At 61.8% G+C, this 21,622-nt stretch overlaps 4 protein-coding genes across 11 annotated transcripts; all 4 read right to left on the reverse strand.

The window, feature by feature from the left end:
* Positions 1 to 102: 102 nt before the first annotated feature.
* On the reverse strand, positions 103 to 12,234 carry U2AF2 (U2 small nuclear RNA auxiliary factor 2). Of its 2 annotated transcripts, none has more exons than XM_056796544.1 (12): positions 10,171 to 12,234; positions 6,285 to 6,420; positions 4,519 to 4,563; positions 4,243 to 4,346; positions 3,998 to 4,149; positions 2,833 to 2,949; positions 2,588 to 2,726; positions 1,787 to 1,866; positions 1,584 to 1,706; positions 1,300 to 1,386; positions 793 to 1,041; positions 103 to 701 (listed from the first exon to the last, which is right to left on the reverse strand). In XM_056796544.1, the coding sequence occupies exons 1-12, from the start codon at positions 10,217 to 10,219 to the stop codon at positions 567 to 569; spliced, it is 1,416 nt and encodes a 471-aa protein (XP_056652522.1). In that variant the 5' UTR covers positions 10,220 to 12,234; the 3' UTR covers positions 103 to 566. The 2 variants fall into 2 exon arrangements, with proteins under 2 accessions (XP_056652522.1, XP_056652521.1); XM_056796543.1 differs by having other exon boundaries at positions 1,288 to 1,386.
* Positions 11,302 to 16,298, reverse strand: CCDC106 (coiled-coil domain containing 106). Of its 7 annotated transcripts, none has more exons than XM_056796546.1 (6): positions 16,203 to 16,298; positions 14,672 to 14,747; positions 14,402 to 14,512; positions 14,149 to 14,325; positions 13,851 to 14,060; positions 11,302 to 12,843 (listed from the first exon to the last, which is right to left on the reverse strand). In XM_056796546.1, exons 2-6 carry the CDS (start codon positions 14,700 to 14,702, stop codon positions 12,527 to 12,529), a joined length of 846 nt encoding a protein of 281 aa, XP_056652524.1. In that variant the 5' UTR covers positions 14,703 to 14,747; positions 16,203 to 16,298; the 3' UTR covers positions 11,302 to 12,526. The 7 variants fall into 7 exon arrangements, with proteins under 7 accessions (XP_056652524.1, XP_001363994.1, XP_007506443.1 ...); XM_001363957.3 differs by lacking the exon at positions 16,203 to 16,298 and adding an exon at positions 15,171 to 16,135; XM_007506381.3 differs by lacking the exon at positions 16,203 to 16,298 and adding an exon at positions 15,543 to 16,134.
* Positions 16,192 to 17,836, reverse strand: ZNF581 (zinc finger protein 581). Its single transcript, XM_007506383.3, has 2 exons — positions 17,628 to 17,836; positions 16,192 to 16,966 (listed from the first exon to the last, which is right to left on the reverse strand). Exon 2 carries the CDS (start codon positions 16,961 to 16,963, stop codon positions 16,430 to 16,432), a length of 534 nt encoding a protein of 177 aa, XP_007506445.1. The 5' UTR covers positions 16,964 to 16,966; positions 17,628 to 17,836; the 3' UTR covers positions 16,192 to 16,429.
* A 72-nt stretch (positions 17,837 to 17,908) lies between these two features.
* ZNF580 (zinc finger protein 580) lies at positions 17,909 to 20,837 on the reverse strand. The gene is made up of 3 exons (XM_007506385.3): positions 20,399 to 20,837; positions 19,884 to 20,084; positions 17,909 to 18,820 (listed from the first exon to the last, which is right to left on the reverse strand). The coding sequence occupies exon 3, from the start codon at positions 18,744 to 18,746 to the stop codon at positions 18,303 to 18,305; it is 444 nt and encodes a 147-aa protein (XP_007506447.1). The 5' UTR covers positions 18,747 to 18,820; positions 19,884 to 20,084; positions 20,399 to 20,837; the 3' UTR covers positions 17,909 to 18,302.
* Positions 20,838 to 21,622: the final 785 nt, after the last annotated feature.

The following is a 21,622-nucleotide window of genomic DNA, read 5'->3' on the forward strand; positions in this document are numbered from 1 at the left end:
CCAACGCGCGGAGCAGTGACTGCTGACGCGAGCGCCGCCCCCGTCCCCAGAGCCGCCCCTGCCCCGCCCTCCGGCCCGAGGCCACACGGAAGCGCCAGAAAGTAAAATACAACAAAATGTTTAATGAGCAAATTCGTCTTTAGCAAATATGAAACTGCCGGGGGAGGGGGGGGCGGAGAAACAACATCTCTACTACATAAGAAACCATCACGGGACGGAGGGGAAGGGGAGGGGTCCCGGGAGTGGGGGCGGGGAAGGGCTTCATGGTCCTGGGCGGGCGGGGCGGGGCGGGGCGGGGGCGGGAGAACAAAATTGAAAAAAGTTTTGGCCGTAAAATAGAAACACGCTATGTTGCTACCGCGAGGGGAGGAGGGGGGCCCACCCCACCCCCCCAGTGCCCTCCCCATCCCCCACCCCCCGTGTGAGTGTGTGAGTGTGTCCGCGCCCCTGCCCCCCGGCGCTCCTCCTCGCCGCCGCCGCCGCTGCAGGCCGGGGCCAAGGGAGGGGGAGGGGAGGGGGTCCCCCAGCCAGCTCTGGCCCCCTGACCCGGCCCCCTCCCGCTGCTTCTACCAGAAGTCCCGGCGGTGGTAGGAGTCGGGGTCGCAGTACTTGGTGACAACCACTCTGTTGGCGAACTTGCGGCCGGTCAGGCCCTGCATGGCCTTCTGGCAGTCGAACACCGACGTGAACTCCACAAAGATCTGGGGAGAGAGCAGGGCAGGCTGGGGCCGGCGGGGGGGCGGGGCCGCTCCACCCAAGCCCGGGGGGGGGGAGGGGGGAGGGGCTCCTGACCTTGCCGCAGCCGGGGACCTCCACGCCGTCCACGGGCCGGGGGATTTCGATGGACTTGACCACCCCGTACTTGCTGCACTCATCCCGGACGTCCTCGACGATCTCCTCGTACTCCTCGTCGTCCAGCAGCTCCTCGGGGAGCACCATGTTCATGAGGCACAGCACCTCGGTGGGGTGGCCGCCCATCTGCACCTGGGAGCTCATCAGGCCCGGGACCTGCAGCGTCACCGGCGTCTGGTTTATCGTGCTCTGTGGGGCGCATGGGGAGGCGGGGGTCAGGCGGCGCTCCCGGAGCCTCGACCCCGTGCCCACGCGCTGCTCTAGCTCAGCCCCCCCCTCCGCCCCGCCCCTACACTCCGCCCCGGGACGGCCGCCCCCCAGCCCAGCCCCCAGGCCCTGCCCCCCGCTGCCTGGCCTGCCTGTCCGCTCGGCTCCTCCCTCCCAGTCCCGCCCCCCCGCCCCCCGGGGCCCCCTAGCCAATGGAAGATGACGTGCCGAAGGGCTCACCAGCGTTGCGTTCTTGGCTCCCACACTAGCCCTCTGTACCAGTAGCTTCTTATCCCCCAGTTGCATCCCGTTCAGCCCCGCGATGGCCTGCAGGGGGTGGGGGGGGTGGGGGGCGGGCGTGGGGGGAGCGTGGGTCAGGGGCCAGGTTCCCGGCCTCCCCCTTCCCCAGACTGCGGGGAGGACAGAGCGGGCGGGCGGGGCGGGGCAGAAGGGCCGCTCGATCCCCACCCCCCGGGGCTGGCCGGCCCTCCCGCGCCCTGCCCCCGAGGAGCCCGCACACTCACCTGGTCAGTGACGTTGATGTCCACGTACTCACAGAAGGCGTAGCCCTTGGAGAGGCCCGTGGCGCTGTCCTTGACCAGGTTAAAGGCTTTGAGGGGCCCGAAGGAAGTCAGCAGCTCCTTGACCTGCGGGGAGACACGGGGTGGCGGGAGGGGCCCGCTGGGGCAGAGAGCGGGGCGGGGCGCTGCGGGGAGGGGGGGCTCACCTGATCGTCATTCAGGTAGTTGGGGAGACCCCCAATGAACAGCTTGTGGGCAGAATCGGGGACCACAGTGGACACGACACCTGCGGGAGGGAAGGCAAAGGGCCACTTGAGCTGGGCTGCCAAGGGCCTGGGCCCGGCTCCCCCCACCCCCAGATTCCCAGCACGAGGGCGGCAGGCTGGCGGACCAGGTAGGGCAGCTGGGAGGCGGGCAGCAGAAATGGCCACCTGCCCCTAGGGAGAGGGCCAAGGCGGGAGAGGCCAGCTGGGAATTCTGGGGAAAGGAAAGCAAAGGAGAAAGCAAGCATCACTGAGCTGGTGGCCTCTTGAGAGGCCGGGCCTGGTCAGGGCCTGGATGACCCTTTGGCTCTCAGCTTGGCAGGGCGGGGAAAGGAGGCTCGTGCCAGTGCCAGTGGTCGGACACACTGTGAGAAGCTGATGAGCAAAGCGAGGCCCCAGAGCGCAGGACAGGAAGGAATGCCCCTGGGGGATCCCCGAGCCCCCGACCCTCCTGACACTACCGCCTCCCCCCAGACCCCCTGCCCAGCTCCTCCAAATGGTCCTTCTCATCCTCGGGCTCTGCACGGGCCCAGCATCTGTCCTCTGGATATGCCCCAGGTTGGGCCTAAAGGGTGGCCCCCAAGTCCGAGCAGGCTCCTTCCAGATGCCAAGCGAGGCCTCACACCACACTGACACTGGCGGCACCCCATCCTCAGGATCCACCAAGGCTTCCAAGGCCCTGGAAAGGAGGCCCGAGTGAGGATGAACAATGCAGCAAAGGCTCAGCCTCGAGGGCTCCCTCACCCGGCACGTAGACAGAGGGGTTTTCGGACATGCCGGGCAGTGGCTGGTAGTCGTGGGGCCTGCGGATCTTGAGCGATTGGCCCTGGAAGATGATGCCATCGAAGGCCATGGCCTGAGTCGTCTCATCCACTGATCGGAACTAAGGAAAGAAGAACCATGGAACCGGGGGTCACCTGGACCCCCGTCACAACTCCCCTCCCTCACCGACCAGCCCATCCCAGGCCCCACGACCTCCCACTCCTCACCTCTAAGAAGGCAAAGTTCTTGTCCTGGTTAATCTGCACAGCCAAAACCGGGTTGCCAGGGGCCTGGGTTAGCCCCCCAAGGCGCATCTGGGCGTTGAAAAAATCCATCATGGCTTCCTGCAGGGGGAGAGGAGAGAGGGGGGGGGCAGGGGAGGTGGAGAGAGGAGGGGTGGGGTGAGAGAGGGAGACACGGAGTGGGGTGGGGGGTGGGAAAGGGGTGGGAAGGGAGATGGGGAGATTTGGGGTTTGAAGGGGAAGATAGGAAACCATGAGAGAAAGATAAGAGGCAAAAAGGGAAGCAGGAAAGGGTCAGAGAGGCAGCACTCAAGGCCCCAAAGAGGAGGCCCAAGAGGACAGAACCGGGAGAGGAGGGAAGAGAAGGAACAAAAAGGAAAGAGAGGAATTGTGGGAGGCAGAAGGCACCAAAGGGACCAGGCAGAGGTGGTGTCAGGGAGGAGGGAGGCAGGGATGTCACCAAGGGAGGCAGAGAAAGAAAAAAAAGAGACAGAGACAGACAGACAGACACAGAGAGAGAGGGAGGAGAGACACACCGACAGGGAGGAGAGAGCACGAAAGTGGACAGGGACAGAGGGAAGAGGACGGGGGAAGGGGAGGGAGAGAAGAGTGATGTGGAGGGGCCTGGCCCTGGATTCCGGGGGCTAGTTTATCAAATGTAGCAAAAAGCGCAGGTTTGAGAAAAGCCAGAATGGCCCTTACTTGCCTTGGACGACGGTAGCAAAATTGCTACGAGGGATCTCAGCCCCACAATTTTCACTTTAAAGAGAAATGGAAACAACTCTTTGATCTGGGGATTCTTGGGGCGGAGGGAAAGGGGGGGGAGAGGGATGTGGGATGGGGAATGGGCCAAAAAAAACTGCAACGACGGGAGGGAGCGCAGGGGAAGAGACGGCGCCAGAGAACAAGAGAAAAAACGGGAGTCGGGGAGACGGCGTGCGTGAGTCTCTGTCCCTCTCTCCAGTAGGTGCACAGGTATGTTCCCTGGGGTGAGGGAGGGGAGGGGAGGAAAGGAGGGCCACCCCCCGGCCCCTGAAACAGCGCCATCATCCGTCTGCAGTGGAAGGGGGCCGGGGGGGGAGGGTCTGACCCATGTGGATTGCAGGGAGTGGGGAGGGAATGGGAAGAGGGAAGGAGGGAGGGGCAGTACCTCTGTGATGCCAAAAGGGATGTTGCCGACATAGAGGCGACGGGCCTGCCGGGTCATCTGGCTCCCAACCACGGGCACAGGGGTGGGCGTCACTGCCAGGCCGTCGGGGGTCATGGTGGGAAGAAGGGCAGTGGCTGGAATCTGACCGGCAGCTGGGAGGAGCGGAGAGAAGGCAGAGCGGGTCACCCCAATTCCTGCTGGGCAGTGGCCAGCCGCCATCAGCCGCCCCGGGAGGCCGCACCCACCTTGCATGGCTTTGTATTGCATGGGGGTGATGTGCTCAAAGCCAGGCGGCGGGACGTCCCAGTATTTGCGGATCTTCTTCTTCTTCTCATGACGAGGAGAACGACTGGGGAGAGGTGGGGGCGAAGCAGCCCCTCAGTTTCGCCTGGAACAGGCCGGCTGTCCCTCCCCCCACCCAGCCCTTCCCATTCTGGGGGGGGGGGGGGGGCCGTGGGAAGCGGGGCCAGAGGGAGGGGCCAGAGGGAAGGGCACGGGGGAAGGGCGGGGGAGAGGCTCACATTACTCCACCGTGTTCCTCCTTAGCAGCTCTGGTCAAAGGTTTGCTGGGAGAGAGGGAGAAACAGCTGGAGGCTCCTCGCTCCTTTGTGCCCCCCATACCCAGCCCTCCCCCAGCGAGCACAGGGCCCGGGCAGGAATGCGGGACAAAGCCCAGCCCCACTCATCGGGACCCTTTCCCAGGCTAGGACAGAAGAGCCCTAATGGGGGGGGATCCCCGGGCACACACAAAAGTAGCCCAGAGACCCACGGTCTCATCCCATGTCCCATTTTGCCTTTATCTCCTGGGCCCCGCAGTGTCTGCAGTATCTCAAGGCGCTCAATAAACAACTGCTGCTTGGCTGTCAGCAACACCCCAAATCTGAGGCGGAAAGGACCCCCGAGACCGTGCGGGCCTTCCTGGCCTGGCGCCCTCCACATCACCTCAACTCCCGATCTTTGTCCCCGTTACCCAGCCTGTGCCTGGGTGCTCCGCACTGGCCTTGACCCCTAGGCACCCCTTGGTCCCCCCGAGCTACAAAGGGGCCTTTCTTCCCTCTCCCCAGAAATCGGTCTTCCTTGGGTGGAAATTTCCTTCAAACCCTCAGCTTCCACCTGGATCAATACTACGCACTGATTCCAAGGCAGAACAACAGTGAGGGATAGACGATTTGTTAAGTGACGTGTCCAGGGCCAAGTTTGAACCGAGGACCCCCCCCCGTCCGGATCCCCCAGGCTTTGAGCCTGGCCCCGGCGGGCCCCCAACTTCCTCAGGCGGCGGCAGCAGCAGCCTGTCCCCACCTCCCCTCCCCTCCCCTCCCCCGGGTGCATTGTTTGCCTGCGAGCCGGGCACAAAGTACCTGGGAACTACGCTCTTCGCCCGATTTTCAGATTGTCCTGGCATCATGCCCAAATCCCTCTTAGCAACTTTAACCCTCGCCATCTGCCCTGAGGCCCCGTAAAAGCAATGGTAGCTCACCCAGGCCAACCTGGAGGGTCCGAGAGGCTAGCTGATGCGCCCCCAGCCTCAGAGCCAACAAGGGGCAGGCCCTGAGCTCTCCCCGATCTCACGGCCCCCCAAATGGAGGGGGACTAAGGCGGAGAAGAAATCCGTTCTCCCCTGGACCCCTCCCCAGGCGGACGCCCAGCCTTTCAGACCGAGGCACAGGCCACGAGAGAGCCGCGGTCTGAATTCTGCGGCTTCTTTGGGCAACCAGGAGGACCTGGAGTGGAGGCCGCAACAACTGGCCAGCGTGAGAGCCTCAGTGTGGTTGTAATAAAGCAACACGAGGGTGAAGGCACCTGGGAAAACCAGAGGGGACCATTTTGGCCCCAAAGGGAGAACCAGGGACAGCAAGGAGATGGTGCAGAGAAAGGAAACGAGCACGTTCCTCAGAGCCAACCAAAGGAGCCTGGGACGGCCCTGGGAGGATCCGGGTTCCCCCACCCTGAGCTAGACCTCTGCAGGCACCAGGCGGAGACCTGTGGACCCTCCAGGTGGCCTTTGTTGCTGCTTCCCAGGGCCCACTGCACGTCCTGATGCTGAGCTCAGAGGCCTCTAAGCCCCTCCGATTTTTCTTCTCGAACCCCTTCATCTCAAACTGGAAAAGCGGAGTTTTCAAGCCCAAATGTCCGACTCGACCAAGTCATTTAAGTGTTTCAGACAGATTATGAAACCTTGTGTCCGAGGACAAAGGCAAACCCCGGAGCCACAGGTCTCGAGGCTTGAGCATGGAGTACACAGAAAAGGACGCCCCCACCCCGGCTGGGGAGCCCCTGACCCTGGTACCTGCGCCGCCTCCGGTCCCGAGAAGCACTTCGCTGGTCCCGATTGCGTCGGTCCCGGCTGCGACTCCGACGCTTCCGGTCTCGGCTTCGGCTCCTGCTATGGCTGCGCTTCCGATGCCGGTTCTCCTTGTCTCGCTCTGAGAAGTGGGGGAAAGAAAGAGGACGAGCTGAGAGATGGGGATGATCCGCAGCAGAACTCGTCTCCCGTCACCTCGTCTGGCTGCCCAGAGGAAGCAGGGAAGCGAGAAGGGCCAAAGGGGACCACCCAGCTGGAGGCCTCAATGCTGAGAAAGCTGGGTCTTTGGAATGGTTGCTAGGCCAAAGGCCGAGAACGTGGGATGCGCCAGGATCGTCCGCAGTCTGTCTGCCCGTCGTACCACCCCCTATTTTCCCAGGGTAGTCCAGGTTCAAGACACGATCCAATATCCCCGAGGAGAAGAAATCCAACCCCTGCCCAGCCACTGTCTGAATGTGAATAATGCACAAGCTCTCTCTGAGGAGGCTCAGCTTTCCTCAGCCACTGACCCCCCCTGCATGAGGCTGGAAAAGATCTGAAACCCAACCACCTTTACCTAAAGACTCCTCGTGGATTGTACTGATAGCTGATCCCATGCTATGTGTCTCCTCCTTGGCACCATAACCAAAACACAGTCAGAAAGAGGGCTAGAAGCAGCTAGGTAGCTCAATGGACACAGCTGGCCAGTCCCAAGTTCAAATCTTGTCTCAGACACTTCCTAGCCATATGACCCTGGGCAAGTCACTCAACCCCAACTGCCTAGCACTTACCGTTCTTTCTGCCTTGGAATCAATACTTAGTACCAATTCTAAGACAGATGAGGACGACTATAGGAAAAAAACAAACAAGAGAATTTAAGAGATTTTCGAATCCTCCCAAATCTATGGTTGTCTAATGGGGAAGGCGTGGTAGAGAGGAGCAAGATTTATAGGAGGTGATAAAGTCAGAGAGGAGCCAACAGAGGAGGCCAGGCTGCCCAATTTGCCGCCGAGGGCTTTCTACCCTATGGCTCAAGGTGTGCACTTTAGAAGGGATCAGATGTACAAACACAAGAGATCAAAGCCAAAGTTGGAGCAGATCCAGACCCATTTCTCTCCCCAAACACTCTCCTCTCTCACCCCACCCCTCCAGCTTCCAAAGGTAGCTGAGGTCTGACTGCTCTCTAAAAGGACTCACGAGTCCTTCCCAAAGACGAGGAAGGCTGCTGCCAATATGGTACATAGCAGGAAAGAAAACCAGGAGCAGAACAGCTGTGACCAGAAGCACATGCTCATAAAAAAGTTCTCACCAGGCAGCAGTTGGTGGCAACACTAGCAAGAAAAGCCAGGCCCATGGGGCAGATGTGCACACTCACTCGTTCTCTGCCTCATCTTCAACCTCCCACTCACCTTACAACTTCTACATTTAATTTCAAAGGGGTGAAGGGATGTGGAAACACAGACACCCACAGATGCTGACCGGGCATCGGAGGAGCCTACCAAAATCAGAGGGCTAGATCCAACTCTTTCTTTCAGGGCCCTACATGCCCCCACTTCAGCTCATTTCGGTTCAAGGCAAAATACTGGACTCAATCTTAATCCCTCCCAGATGTTCGAGACATTTTCTCCTGTTCCCTGACCCTCCCCAGGTTCTTCCTCCTAATTCTCAGGAGGGGATGCACTGGAGAGACCTCTAGGCCCACTATAGCTATGCTACAGGGAGTCTACAAAAAGGCTTTGGAGGCAGGAAGCCTTGGTCATTGAGTTCCGCTAGGAACAGGAGATCCCTGAAAGAATTTGAGCTAAGAATCCAGTGTTACAGTGTGTCCCAGGTCCCAACTGGGACTTACATTATCTGAAACCAAGAGATCAGAATGGTTTTAACTACCATTTCTGACTGATCTAATTCCAGATCCCTGAGGGTATAACAGGAGGCCTGGGTTCCAGTTCTGCTCCAACTCAATGGGTGACCTTGGCCAAGTCCATCTCTCACTGGAAAGTAAGGTGCTGATTTTGATGAGGCTGGTCCTCACACTCCAGCACCCAATTCCCTTAACTCCACTCATCACAAAACAGCAGAATTAAGGAGAGCAGCCATCCTGCAAGCCATTCCATTCATAAAATTAGGCTCGGCAAGGAAGCATCATTGCCCAAGGTCGTGGTGTTCAAAAACAGGAGAACACACACTTTCTCCCCTTGAAACATGGTTTCTTTTGAATGGGAATTATGAGCTGAGAGTTTCAGCTTCAACCTGGATCTACTGCCTGACCTAGGGCAAGTCTGCAGCTCTTTAGACAGATTTACCCCTCTCTAAATAAGACGCGCTGGGAGGCTTTAGCCTTGATTGCTAATGCCCCAAACAGGTCCCGTTGGGGGTGGGCTGTGGCCACAGGGGAGACTTGGGGCCCAGCTGAAGGAACCTTCAAATTACAGAATAGAAAACAAAGAGACAAAGAGGACCCAGAGAATGGGGGCAGTAGGGTTCTAGTACAACAAACAGCCTGTGAGGTTTGGCAGTTTATGCCTTCCTCAATTTGAAGACTTTTTAGTGGGCATGTTGGAATAACTATGGGAGAGTCAATTTCCTTCCTTAGGACCCAGTTTTCTCATATCTAAGATTCAAAGAACTTTGGCCTTGTTGCCCTCCTCCCCCCAGGTAGATTCCACTCTGCTGGGGCCATTTCCTTCCCTCCTTCTTCAGGCAAAAACAAACTCCTGCAATTAGATGGTTCAAGTGAGGAAAAGATTCCATGCCAGGAGGGGAAGGGGATCCCCCAGTGTGCCTCAGGGAAAGTCAATTGCGGGATGGGGTTTGGGAACCTGTCAGTAACGGCTAGACTGCTCATCTTCCAGGCTGTCTAGAGGAAGAATGTAAAGAGAGGGCAGATCAGGCCCCAAGGGAGGAGAGAAAACTGATAAAGCAAGCCACAGAATGAGGAGGGGGGCAATAAATGTGGCCAAAGGCTAACAGGGGTCGAAGAAGGACCGAAACCAAAAGGGGTTCTGACTTTCCACGTGGGGGGGAGACAAGCCCCCTTCCGCCTCCCCGCATTAGCAGGCTCGAACTGCCAGCTAAGCCAGGTGCTGAGGAAATGTGTCCTTGCTTTTTAAGGGGAGCCCCTTCCTAGAAGTCGGGGGAGGTCAGCAGCAGCTCCGAAGGAGGGAGGAGTATGCGAGCAACGCCGAGACAAAGCCATGGATGAACCTGTCACCCCCCCCCAACTCTCGCGCTCCCCAGGACTCAAGGTCTCTCCCTGCCCCATGCCTAGGATCTCCCCCGCTAAGAGACAGATGGTGGCAGGGGCGAGGTCACAGGGCCTCTAGAGAACCGGAAAGTCCAGGAGACCCATAACGGCCCCTTGCCACAACAGCGGTGGGAGGGGGAGCGGGGGAGAACCTGGGGCTGGAGGTGGTAAAGGAGAATATTTGGAACGAAGGCTGCAGGTCAGCAGGGGCCACCAGGGCCAGCCTGGGCCCAGCCCACAAGGAACCCCTCCACGTGGGGGGGAAAGCCCCCGTCGCGGCCATTTTGGGAACAAAGGGGGCGTGGAGGAGGAACAGGCCGCCACCGGAAACGGAAGTGGGAAGAAGGGAGAGAGGAGGGTGCAGGAGGGGGAGGAGAGGGCGTGGGGGGGGACCCTCCGAGGGACCCTCGCCAGCCCGGGTCCGGGCCCGGGGGGCCGCTTGGGCCCACGGCGGGTGCGCGCGCGGGCCAGTCACGTGCGGGGCGCGATCACGTGCCGCAGCAGGAGGCGCGCGGGGGTCACGTGGGGCGCCGGACCTGGAGGGGGAGGGGGAGAGTAGCTGCGCGGGCTGAGGGAAGAAGGGACCAGAGGGAGGGAAGGAAGGAGGCAGCGGCTGGGCCCGGTAGGGCCGCCGAGGCTGGGACTCACCCTGCTTGTTCTCGTTGAGCTGCCGCTCGAACTCGTCGAAGTCGGACATGCTGAGGGGCGGCCGGCCGCGGCCCGCGCTCGCACCTTCTCCCCCGTCCCGTCCCCCCCGCCTGGCCCGGCCTGGCCTGCCTCGCCTGCCCTCGGCGCCGCCTCGCCCACTTCCGGCGCCCGCCTCGCCCGCTTCCGGTTCTCTGCAAACTCCGCCTCCTGCGCGCTCGCTCTCGAGGAGGGGCCCGAGCCCCTTCGGCTCTTTTCGGAATGCTTCGGCTGCTTCCGGCCCCCACCGCGCTTCAATCGGCCGAATGGTCCGCGCAGCCTCGGCTTAAGGGGCTCTTCGGCTCCGGCCGGAAGGCACCCTTATTCCGGCTCGCGAGGCTGCACGGATCCCGCCGAGGAAATCTCGAGTTTGCCCTGGAGTTCGAACGCTAAGGAGTGCGTCGTATTCCTTTGCTCCCTCCGGCGACCGCGCGGCCCTCTCCGGTCTTCGGCTCTTTCCGGAGGCGCTCGAGCCCACCTTCGGCTCTTTCCGGAGGCGCGCCTCTGACCCCCCGCCTCTCCACTCCTAGCGCCTTAGCGGCTTCCGGCTTGGGGCGCGGCTCGCGAGAGGAGCCGAGGGCGCCGACTGGTAGGCCGCGGATCGCCGCGCCGCCGTAGAGCTTGCCCGGGGGCGGGGCTTCTGTGCGCCTGAGCGGGCCGCCCCGGGAGGTCGAGTCCAATCTAAGCTGCAACTGCGCTGCAGCTAGTAGACAGGGTGCCCAGGGCTACCGCGCAAGCGCGAAATGAGCCAACCAATGGGAAAGGAGATCTTAGCCCTTTCTCCCTCGTCTCCGCCCCACCTCTTCTCTAAGGAGTACGCACGCGCACTCTTTCCTCCTGAAGCCTACTGGTCCGGGACCAGGACAGTTACGGTGTTCTTCCCTTTCCCGTCGCCTTAGTAACGACGGGCCAACCAAAGCCGCGCCTGCGCAGTAGCCTCGCCAATGGGCAAGCGCACCCTGAAGTAGCGATTTTAAGGGCAGCTCAGACCGTTCCATCCCTCCCCCTGCCTTTAGTCAGGCTTCCTCCAGCAGACCCCCTCCCCAGCCCCAATCCCTCCCTCCCCTTCTCCCGCAGCCATAACCAAGGCCAAAATTATTCCAAATCTGCTGGTTCACTTTTAATTTAAACTCTGTGAATAATTCATTTATCTGTTCGTCCCCTTGGAGGCAGGCAGCTAGATGTTCAGGGTGGGGCCTCACCTTCGGGTGGGTGAGGGGGAGCTCCTTGGGGCCTCTTCCCCTAGGAAGGCTGCCAGAGGACCAATCATCATCCAGAATCCAGGCCTCCCTGCCATGGCTGCAAGGTGGCCCAGACAGTGCCCGGCAGGCTCATTGAGTGGTCAAGGGAGGAGAAGCACTCCCAGCATTCTCAGCCAGCAGTCCAAGGCATCGCTATCATCACAGGTCACACAGTGACCTGCCTGTCGAGAGCACCTAGTCCCAACTTGTATCAGGAAGGATACAGAGGCCCAGGCTGGAAAGGACTCATCCAAGGTCTCAGAATCAGCTTAGAAATCATCTCATTTAACTCCTATTTTACAAAGAAGCAAACAGGCCTCGGGAAGGGAAAGGAAGTTAGTCAAACCCAAGTGGGGAGGAGAAGCCAGGTCCACATCCTCCATCAATGGCTCACTAAACTGGTCCCATGCCCTCTCTCCAAACGCAATGGAGGCTGGCCACGTGGAGAATCCCTGTACAGAGACAGACTCTAGTCTCTAGATTTGGTGCAATGGGATCTGAACTGGGCAGAAGGAGCCCAAGTCACGGAAATGGGGTTGGGAAACAGTCTGATATTGTGGAAGGCTAAAGGGGGACATCCAGGAAATATGTACATACTTATACACTGCCTCCCACCCCCCAGCCAGGCTCCATGGAGGAATAGCAAGGGACGGGGCAGAAGACCCACGCTTCCACCTGGAATCACATGTAAACACGCCTCACATGCCTGCTCTCTCCCAGCACACACACACACAGCCGCTACAGGGGGGGTGGTATGGTGGAAGGGATCATAAAGGACAAGGACAGGAACCCACCCAAGACCAGAGCATTTGGGGGACTCTTACAGGGCCACCATTAAGGGGGACTGGCTGGGTGAGGTGCAATGGCAAAGGACACGGCTGTTGGCTTGGAGATATAGATAGGAAAGCCATTGGGATGGAAGGGGTCCCTCAATGAGGAAGGGCCAACAGAGATGACGAAGGTGGCCAGCAGACTCGTCACTTGAAAGCCAACAGCTGATCTGGGGGATCTGGGCAGAAGGGCGCAAGGGCCTGAGAGCCAGACGGCTGGTGGGGCAGCTGGCTCAAGAAGAATCAGGATCACCGCTTGAAGCGGTATGTTATGGGCAACAGTAACTTGCTCTTCTTGAGGGCCTGCACCTTCTTCAGCGTCTCATCATCCAGCGCCAGGAAGCAGCGGCGGGAGTACTCCAGCAGCCGCTCCTTGGACGGGTCAAACTCGCCCACCTCAGCCAGCTTCTCGGGCGCCACAATGAGCAGCTCAGCAATAGGCGTGGTCAAAGCCACAGTGTTTCGGTCCACCCGGTGATGTTCAAAAGCCCTGGACATGCTCTTCAGCTTCTGAAAGGTGCCCAAGATTTTCTTGTAGCGGCACAGGACCCCATCGGCATCTTTCACTGTAGAGCAGGGAAAGACACAGCCAATGAGAGCCTCGGAACATCTGGGGGCAGCCCAAGCGCCTGTCTCTGAGCCTCGGCATCCTCCTCCCTCTAGGCAGCCTCTATGGCCCTGTCTGGCCCCAGAGGTGGGGGTGACTTGGAGCAAGGGCTTTCCCCTCTGAGGCAGGCAGGGGGCCACTTCCCATCAAATGAAGGCAGTCTCAAGGGTCCCTCCCGGTTCTCGGGTCACCTCTTTGAATTTCTCTTTTTTAGGCTCAGATCTGTGTAGGAACGCGTCCCTTGACTGTTGCAAAGTACTGGCTTCCTGCTCTCTCCCTTACAGACCTATTGGAAGGTTGTGGAGGATGTTGAGAGGATAAGGTGGCACCCCATCCTGCCTCTCCTACTGGAACACCCCATTTCCAGAGGCCGAAAGGCTACAAACCTCTCATGACACTGGGGAGAGGGTATCCTTGTTCCCGTTTTTACAGATGAGAAAACAGCTCATCCAGGAACATACACTTAACCAGGACCTGAGTTGGGGCTGCCCTTGAGGCTCTGGGCTCGATGTCTAAGATGCCTGGCTGAGAGAGGTCTCCTCTGGCAAGTCAGCAACAGTGGCAGTGCCAGGCCTTGGCTGAGACATCCCGACTCCCAAGCCCACAGCCTCTAGAGGGCTCGGGGCCTCCCAGCCGTCTTTGTTGGGAGGGGGACCAGAGCATGGACCACCCTCATGGACTTCCCTGACAATCCTGGGGGGGAGAGCCAGGGCCCTGCCACCTGGGAGGGGGAAAGGAGCAAGCATTTATTAAACGCCTCCTGCATGCCAGGCATAGTGCTCAGTGCTGGAAAAACCGACTCCCAACACTGTTAGGCTCTCATTTTGCCATTGAGGAACTGAGGTGAACAAGACAAGGGACTTCCCCGGTCACACGACTCAGGTCTTCGGCTCCGGTCCAACCAGCAGCCTATGGGTCAGAGAGGTCTCACCCGCGGGCCCCTCCTCTCTGTCCCCCGGCACTCACCCCTCTGCCTTTCCCGGGCCTTGGGCTTCCCAAATCTCCTCCGGCTGGCTCCCCCCTTCTGTTTCTGGCGCTTCCTCTCAGCAGAGCCCCCCTCCTCAGAGCCCCCGCTAAGGGAGGAGGCGGCTGACTCGGGGTCTGAGGCCTCCCCTCCGCCCCGGCCGTCGGCACCCTCCGCCCGCCGTGGGCCAGGCTTGCCCCGACAGTGGTCCTCTGGAGATGGAGAGAGAAGGCTCCCTCAAGAGACAGGCAGGGGGCCAGCGGGCGGCTGGGCCCTCGGGCTCCCCCAGCCTGGCACTACCTGCATCCATGCGGGCGGAGGAGATGAATTTGTCCAGCTGGCAGCGCAGGAAGTCCCGCTCCTCCTCCAGGTCCTCGATGCGCTTCTGGAGCCAAGAGTTCCTCTCCAGAGCCATGTGAAGCTGCGTCTTGACGCTGTTCATCAGCGCCAGGGTGGGGGATGCGGGCTCTGGGGGCTCTGGGGGCACAGGCAGGGGGGTCAGGGGGCTGGCGAGGGGCTCCGGGCTCCCCGCCCCCCAGGCCCGCAGGCTCACCCTCAAAGTTGCCCTGGGGCGGGCTCAGGCTGTAGAAGATGTGCGGTGACTCTAGAGAAGGGGTCTCGTTGAAGGGGATGGAGATCTCAAAGCCCTCGTCATCCTTCTTCACTGGAAGGGAAGGTGGGACACGGGCAGATAGCGCTCCCCCGGCGCCCACCGGGCTGCGGGGGAGGGGGGGTGAATGACAGGCGGATGGTGGGGCAGCCCCTGGGCCCGGGGCAGTGGGGCTTTGGGGGACCCCGGGAGGGAAAGGGGGGTTGTGCTCACTTGTACGCCTCCGGCCGTTTCTCTCACTCATGACGCAGCCTCGGCTGGACCCAGGCGTCCCGGCGCCTCACGGGCACTGGACGAAAAGAGCAGCCACAGGTGAGCTGGGGCACGGGGAGCAGCTGAGCCCGGAGGAGAGCACTCGGGGCAGTGGGGAGATTTAGCTGTGGGGCAGGGCCCGGGGCCATCCCCAGGCCGGCCAGGGCATTCCTCCTCCCCCAAAGACATTGCCATGGGGGCCTCATGCAGACCTCCCTGCCAGCTTGGCCCTCTGGCCCCATTGTCCACCAGGACACATGAAGGTCGCAGGCGCATGCGCCGCGACGGGGGAGGGGTGCGTCCCGCGTGGGGCGCCCCCTCCGCCCCCGCCCTTTGTGGGGGGGGGCCCTCCAGGCTTGTGGCGGGGAAAGGGGCCTAAGAATGTGGGCAAAGCCAGGACTGGACCTCGGGGTCGATCCAGCTTCCCCTCCCTACGGCCCCCGCCCACGGCCCCGCTCACCCACCCGCGCGACGCGGACTCCGGCCCGGGGAGCAGCGGTGGCGGCGCCCATGCCCAGCTCCGGGGAGCGTCTGCAAAGTGCCACCGGGCACGGGGGGCGGAAGCAAGCTCCCCCCACCCCACCCAGCCCACGCCCGCGCAGCCCTCCCCCGCAGAGCTGAGCCCCGAGTGAGCACGCCCCCGCCCCGGGCGGAGCTAGCCAGAAGGCTGCTGGCCAGAGCCAAGTGTGGGACCTGCGCGGCGGACTGGGGTTGGGCCCGCGTGGGGCGCCCGGGTGCCTGGAAGTAGTGTGGGAGAGGGACTTGCGGCCTGCAACGAGGTGTGCACTTGCGCGACGGCCCCCGGCGGCCTGAGCGCCTAATGCCACCCCACCTTCTCAGAGCCGCCGCCGCCGTCGCCGCCGAGAGCGCCGCAGGGGTCGCCAGGAACCGTCGTCAAATTCCTTATGCTGGGACCTTAGGAAAGGGCGAGGGCGAGGGCCGGGAAGAGCGCGGGGGAAGGCAGATGAGGGAACGCTAGGGACCGTAGGAAAATTCTGGGACTTTGTCAAACGTAAAGGGATTCTCCCTCCCCATCCCCCTTTTCTCCAAGTAGAGTCTGAAGTTCCGGTGGATGCTGCCCAACTCCCTTACTTTATAGAGAAGGAAACTGAGATCCCCCCCAGAATGCAGGGGCACTCGGAGCTCTGGGGTCATTCGAACCCAGAACTCCCAAAGCCGAGCTCCAGGCCAGAATGGAGAGCCAGAGGGGGGCCCCCTGGCCGTTCTGCTAGCCACCCTACCCACCCTAAAGCCTTCCCCGAGGAGAGATCGCAGCACCCCCCCCAACAGCCCTTTCAGGCCGCTAGCTAAGGGCAAGGGGGGCACCTTTTGGGAGGGGAAGACCATTTCCCCCACTTGAGCCCGAGAAGCACAGCTCAACCCGGCCCAGGGAGCCCCAGATCCCCAGCAAAGCTCTGGGTCCCCCTTCCTTCCTTCCTTCCTTCCCACTTGTCTCAATTACAGATCTTGAGTCTCCTCACTGAAAACTCACTTCCCGTTTATTCTGCTCATGGGCTGGCAGCCTGGCCGGAGGCCGGGCCACATGGCCAGCTCCCCCAGCCCAGCGGAGGAGGCAGGGAAGGGAGGGGCGCCTCTGGGCGGGGGACGAGGTATGTCGGCGTCCATAAAGCTGGAAGAGGTCATCAGTAGAGGTCCGGCCCTGCGGTCAGCGGTCAGCGGGGGAAGCACAGGAGCCCCCTGCAATCCCAGCATTCCCTGTCACGGGTGCTTCCTCCGAGTGTGTCTCTGCAAGGTATTTCTCTCACTGAACCTCCGCGGGCAGTGCGGACACTGGAAGGGGCGCTCCCCGGAGTGGACGCGGCTGTGCTGGGCCAGCTCCCCCGCGTCTCGGAAGCGCCGAGTACACAGGGGACAGGCGTGCGGGCGGCCACCCCCGACCCGGTGCGTGGAGCGGTGGCGGGCCAGGTGGCTGGCCCGCTTGAAGGCTTTCCCACACACAGCACACACAAAGGGCTTGAGCTCCGAGTGCGAAACGCTGTGCCGCTGTAGGTAGGACAAGTACTCAAAGACCCGGGAGCACACTGGGCAGCTGTAGCATTTTCGGGAGGTCGACCCTGTAGACACCTCCCCTGTGGGGGCCTCGGGGGCCTCTTCCACCAGCACCGTGTAGGGGACACCCTGCGTATCAATGAGGAGGTAGCGGCCAAGCCTCGGAGGTTGTCCTGGTGCCTCTGGGGTCGAGGAGGGGCCTGGTTCTGGGGAGGGGGACGCCTGGGGGGGCGGAGGCTCCATGGCCTGCGGAAAGAGAACAGGCTAAAAGATTGGCCGCCCACTGCTCCCCCAAGAGCCAGCTCCATCCACCATCCACCATCGGAGGACCCCAGATTTCAAGCCCATCCAGCCCGAACCAGAGACCTCATGGGCTTGATGCAAGGTCACACAGCCACTGGCCCAGAGAAACCTGAACCCACAGCTTTGGACTAAACAGTCCCCTCCTCCCCAGATCTCCATCCCCCATCTCCCCAACTGAGACCACGGATCTTTCTCCGAGAAGGCGAAGCTGCACCCCCCCCCGGCACCCAGGACAGTTGAGAGGGTCCTCTGAACCCCGCTTCCCTCCCTGGGTACCCTTCTCTAGCTTCCAGGGTTCCCCTAGCCCCAACCCTCCCAGCCCATACCTTGGCCCCGCCCCCTGCCAACTCCGTACCGCCCATCTTCCCGGCCCCGCCCTCCTCACCTCTCTGGCCCCGCCCTTCGGTCCCCTTTAGGGTTCCCTTCCCCCAACACCTCCCTAGCCCCGCCCCTCCCTGTCCTCCTCGGGGCTCCCCAGGCCCCGCCCCTTTGCCCCCTTAGGGCTCCCCTCCTTCATTCTCTCCCCAGCCCCGCCCCTCCCCGTCCCCCTCCCCCGCCCGGGCTGCTGTAGCCCCTCCCGCCCTCTTGATGCCCTGAGCCCTACTCGGTGCAGAGGCTCGAGGCCGGCGCGCCGGGGTTCCGGATCCGAGGTCCGGGCCTGGCCGCCCCCCCCTGGGTCCCGCAGCGTCGGGGGGATGGGAGGGGGCGCGGATGAACGAGGGGGGCGGCGGGAGGGAGCGACCGAGGGGGCGGGGCGCGGGCTGCCGGAAGAGCTCCGGCCGGCAGCTGCTTCCGCGCTTAGAAGGTTCCGAGGGCTCAGAAGGGTTCCTCCCGGCGGTGCTCTGTGCGCCTGCGCGCCTCAGCCCCGCCCTCAAACAGCTGACATCAAATCAAGAAGCGTTTATTGAAGGCGGGAGTGAGGAAGAGCCACAGATCAGATCGAGAGACCCCCACCAGAGATCTCGGGGTGCTTAGAGATCTCAAGTCCGATCCCCTTATCTGACAGAGGAAGAAACTGAGGCTCAGAGACAAGGGCCAGGCCGAGGGTCCCATACAAGCCCCTTGGGGCCAGGGTTTGAATTCTGCTCCGTCCAGATCCTCCCATCCGCTGGGGGGAGAAGCTGAGGCTCAAGGCCTGAACTTCTGGTTCTGACGGCCGACAGCCAGCCAGCCCTTCCTGTCCCTGGAAGCAGCGGCTCCAGCCCCCTCCCGGCAGGGATGAGAGCCCCAAGGTCGGAAGCCAGTTGCTCAAACCCTGGTCCGAGCACTCGGGGCGGCCCTAGTGGCCCCTGAAGTGCTGTGCCAGGTCTCCGGCGTCCCGGAAGCGCCGCGGGCACAGGGGGCACGCATGGCATCGGCTGCCCTCCGGCTGGTGCATGGAGCGATGTCGCGATAGGTGGCTGGAGCGCTTGAACGCCTTCCCACAGGCCCCGCAGACGAAAGGCTTCAGGTCTGAGTGCGAGATCCTGTGGCTCTGCAGTCTGCAGGGGCTCTCGAAGAGCCGGCCGCACTCGGGGCAGCTGTAGCCTTTCCGGGGGGCCGGGCCGGCCTCCCCCTTGGGGCCCACCCGGGGGGGCTCCTCCTCCACCAGCACAGTGTAAATGTAAGGCACCCCGTTGGCGTCAATGAGCAGGTACCGGCCCAGCCTGGGGGAGGGAGACATGGAAGCGGCGGAAGGGTCTGGCTTGGGAAAAGAAGCTGCCTTTGAAGGGGGGGCATCCATGGCCTTCTCCAGGGAGGATGAGGGGTCCTGGGGGCTGCGGCCGCATCAGGACAGAGAGCTGGTCCCAGGGAGACCTGCCAGGGCAGACAAAAGACAGTAGAGAAGAGATTATCGCCGCCCCATTCCTGCCCACTGCCAGCCTCTGGCCATCTTACCCACCAAGGGAAGATCCGGGACCCCTAGCAGCGGCCCAGCCTCCCCCCCTTCCCTGCGCCCTGCCAGTCTGACAGCAGGGCTCCGCCCACAGCCTGCGCCTATCTCCCCTCCCAGAGGCTCTCCGGCCCTTCCACATTCGCACCCAGATCTCAAAGCACAGCAGCCCACCAGAAGGGCCCCAGGCTTGCTCTTCTGCCGGCCCACCTTTCAGCTGACCGCCTGCAGGCCAAAGGCCTCAGCCAAGCCCGTGGATTCCCCATGCCAAACTTCCAGAGACTTAGAGCTGGAAGGGACCCAGAGATCCAGTCCAATGGCTTAGTGTAACAGGGAATGAGGGGGCTCAGTGGACGGAGAGCCAGGCCTACAGACGGGAGGTCCTGGGTTCCAATCTGGCCTCAGACCCTTCCCAGCTGGGTGACCCTGGGCCAGTCCCTTGACCCCCATGGCCCAGCGCTGACCGCTCTTCTGCCTGGGAGCCAACACACAGTGTTGATTCCAAAACAGAAGGTGAGGGTTTAAAGGAAAAAAGCCCGGAAAACAAGGAATGAAAGCAAGGCCCGGATGTAGTCTGAAGTCAGCCAGTCACTGCAGAGCAACCCCATACTCAAGACCCTTCCTTGGCTCTGGCAGGTCCCCCCACGTGCCTCCACCCTAGTCTGCTCCTACTTTCTCTGTGCATTTCTGGTGCTCACGAAGGGTTTAATGAAAGAAGGCCTCGAGCCTTTCCAGGCACTTCCAGCCCCTCGAAATCCCCTTGGAGGATGGAGGGCTTCAAAGAGGGGCCCTTCTCTCTGGCCACGCTTTGGTTGAGCAGCCGAGGAAAGGGGGGCCAAAACTGCCTTCCCAACCCAAGTCGGGTCCTGGCCGCAGGGAGGACCTTAGCTTTGTGTCTGGAGCCCCACAGGATGGGCTTCAGGAACTAATGAACGAAGCTCCTTCTGAATCTGCACTGCGCCCGGCATTCGAGGCTCTCCAGCTTACTTTCCATTTAGCTCTCCTCAGATCCTGCACGCTGCAGCCACCTCCGGGGCCCCCTGGGCCTCCCAGGCTCCGCCATGTCTGCTCTCATTGGCCCTCTTGTGCCTTCCTGTCATCTCTCCCCTCTGCGGGTTGGTGCTTCTGGCGCTGGGGCTGCACCGAAGGAATCTGGAACTTTGGCCTCCAGGACGTGGCTAGCAAAGACTGGCAGGGTGCAACGGGAAGAACAATTGTCTGGTCTGGAGTCCAAGCCCTGGGTTGGAATCCTGCAGCTGCCACTTATTACCAGCGTTTTCAAGGAAGTCGGGGAACCTCTCTGAAACTCAGTTTGTTAGTAGATGAGGTGACTCTGGGCCCCTTCTAGCCCTCCACCCAGGCTTCGAGGACCTCCAGGACGCTCCTTCCCCTCCCTCCCACTCGTCTTTCGGATGGCCGCCTCCTCCAAGAAGTCTTCCCTGACGCCATCAACCCCCAGAGCCTCCTCCCATCTCAAATGATCTCTCCTCTCCCCGGCTCACGTCCGTCTTCCCCCTCCCCAGAGGGCAGGGGCTGGCTCTCCCGCCGCAGCTCAGCTCGGGGAATCTCCCTCAGCGTCCCTGGTTACCCGGAGCCTCCTCCGGGCGGGGATGGGGGCGGGGGTCTCTCGGCCTCGCCCCACCCCAGCCCAATCCCGGTGCAGTAGCTTCCAGAGGCTCCTCCGCTGCGGGGGAAGCGGCCGGGCTGCCGGGAGACGCTTCGGAGTCCTCCCGAAAGCGCTCCGGACGGAAACCCGCGCCCTGGGCGTAAGATTCCGGAGGCCGGCGGGCTGGAGGCAGCTCGGGGTCTCCATCTCTCCCCGTGGGGCACTCAGCGGGCGGCCCCGATCCTGGGGTGCGCCGAGCTCCCCGCCTCCCCGCACGCCATCCCGCCCCAGAGCAGCAGCTCTCCATTGGACGGTTCTGGCCATCCCGCGCCCGGCAAGCAGGGAGGGCCCCAGGAGATGGGCAGCCTAGAAACGGCCCCGAGGGCTAGGGCTCTTTTGTAGCTCCCCCTCCCCCAGCGCCCCGCATCCAGCACTTCCCCAGGGGCGAGTCAACAGGACTTGCCTTCCTGAATTCAAGTCCAGCCGCACACTTTTGAGCTGGGCCACTCTGGGCAAGTCACTTAATCGCGTTTACCTCAGTTTCCTCATCTGTAAAAAAGAGCTGGAGGGGGCAGCTGGGTGGCTCAGTGGATGGAGAGCCAGGCCTAGAAATGGGAAGTGGTCCTGGGTTCAAGACACTTCCCAGCTGTGTGACCCTGGGCAAGTCACTTGACCCCCATTGCCTAGCCCTTACCACTCTTCTGCCTTGGAGCCAATACCCAGTATTGGTTCCAAGAGGGAAGGTGAGGGTTAAAAAAAGAGCTGGAGAAGGAAACAGGAAACCACTCGGGCAGGCATCTTTGCCAAGAAAACCCCAAGTGAGGTCACAAGGAGTCAGACATGACTGAAATGCCTAAACAACAGTATTGGCCAACGAGGAACTAGCAGAGACAACGGGCACCCAAAGGGAGAAGCAAGAAGCAGCGGAGGTGCCAGGCCAGGCAAACGTCTACACTACCCTCCAGCCCAGACCCCTGGGCCCAAAAGCCTTGGGAAGGGCAATGCCCAACCTTCAAGCAGGAGGGAAACCCCCTTCTTCATCACCAGAAGCAACAGCTGCTGACCGCCGGCCACCAATGTCGGGGGCAACAGAAGCTCTGGTGTGCGCATGGCACCCTTT

Source organism: Monodelphis domestica, chromosome 4 (genome assembly GCF_027887165.1).
Source record: "Monodelphis domestica isolate mMonDom1 chromosome 4, mMonDom1.pri, whole genome shotgun sequence".
Classification (NCBI taxonomy): domain Eukaryota; kingdom Metazoa; phylum Chordata; class Mammalia; order Didelphimorphia; family Didelphidae; genus Monodelphis; species Monodelphis domestica.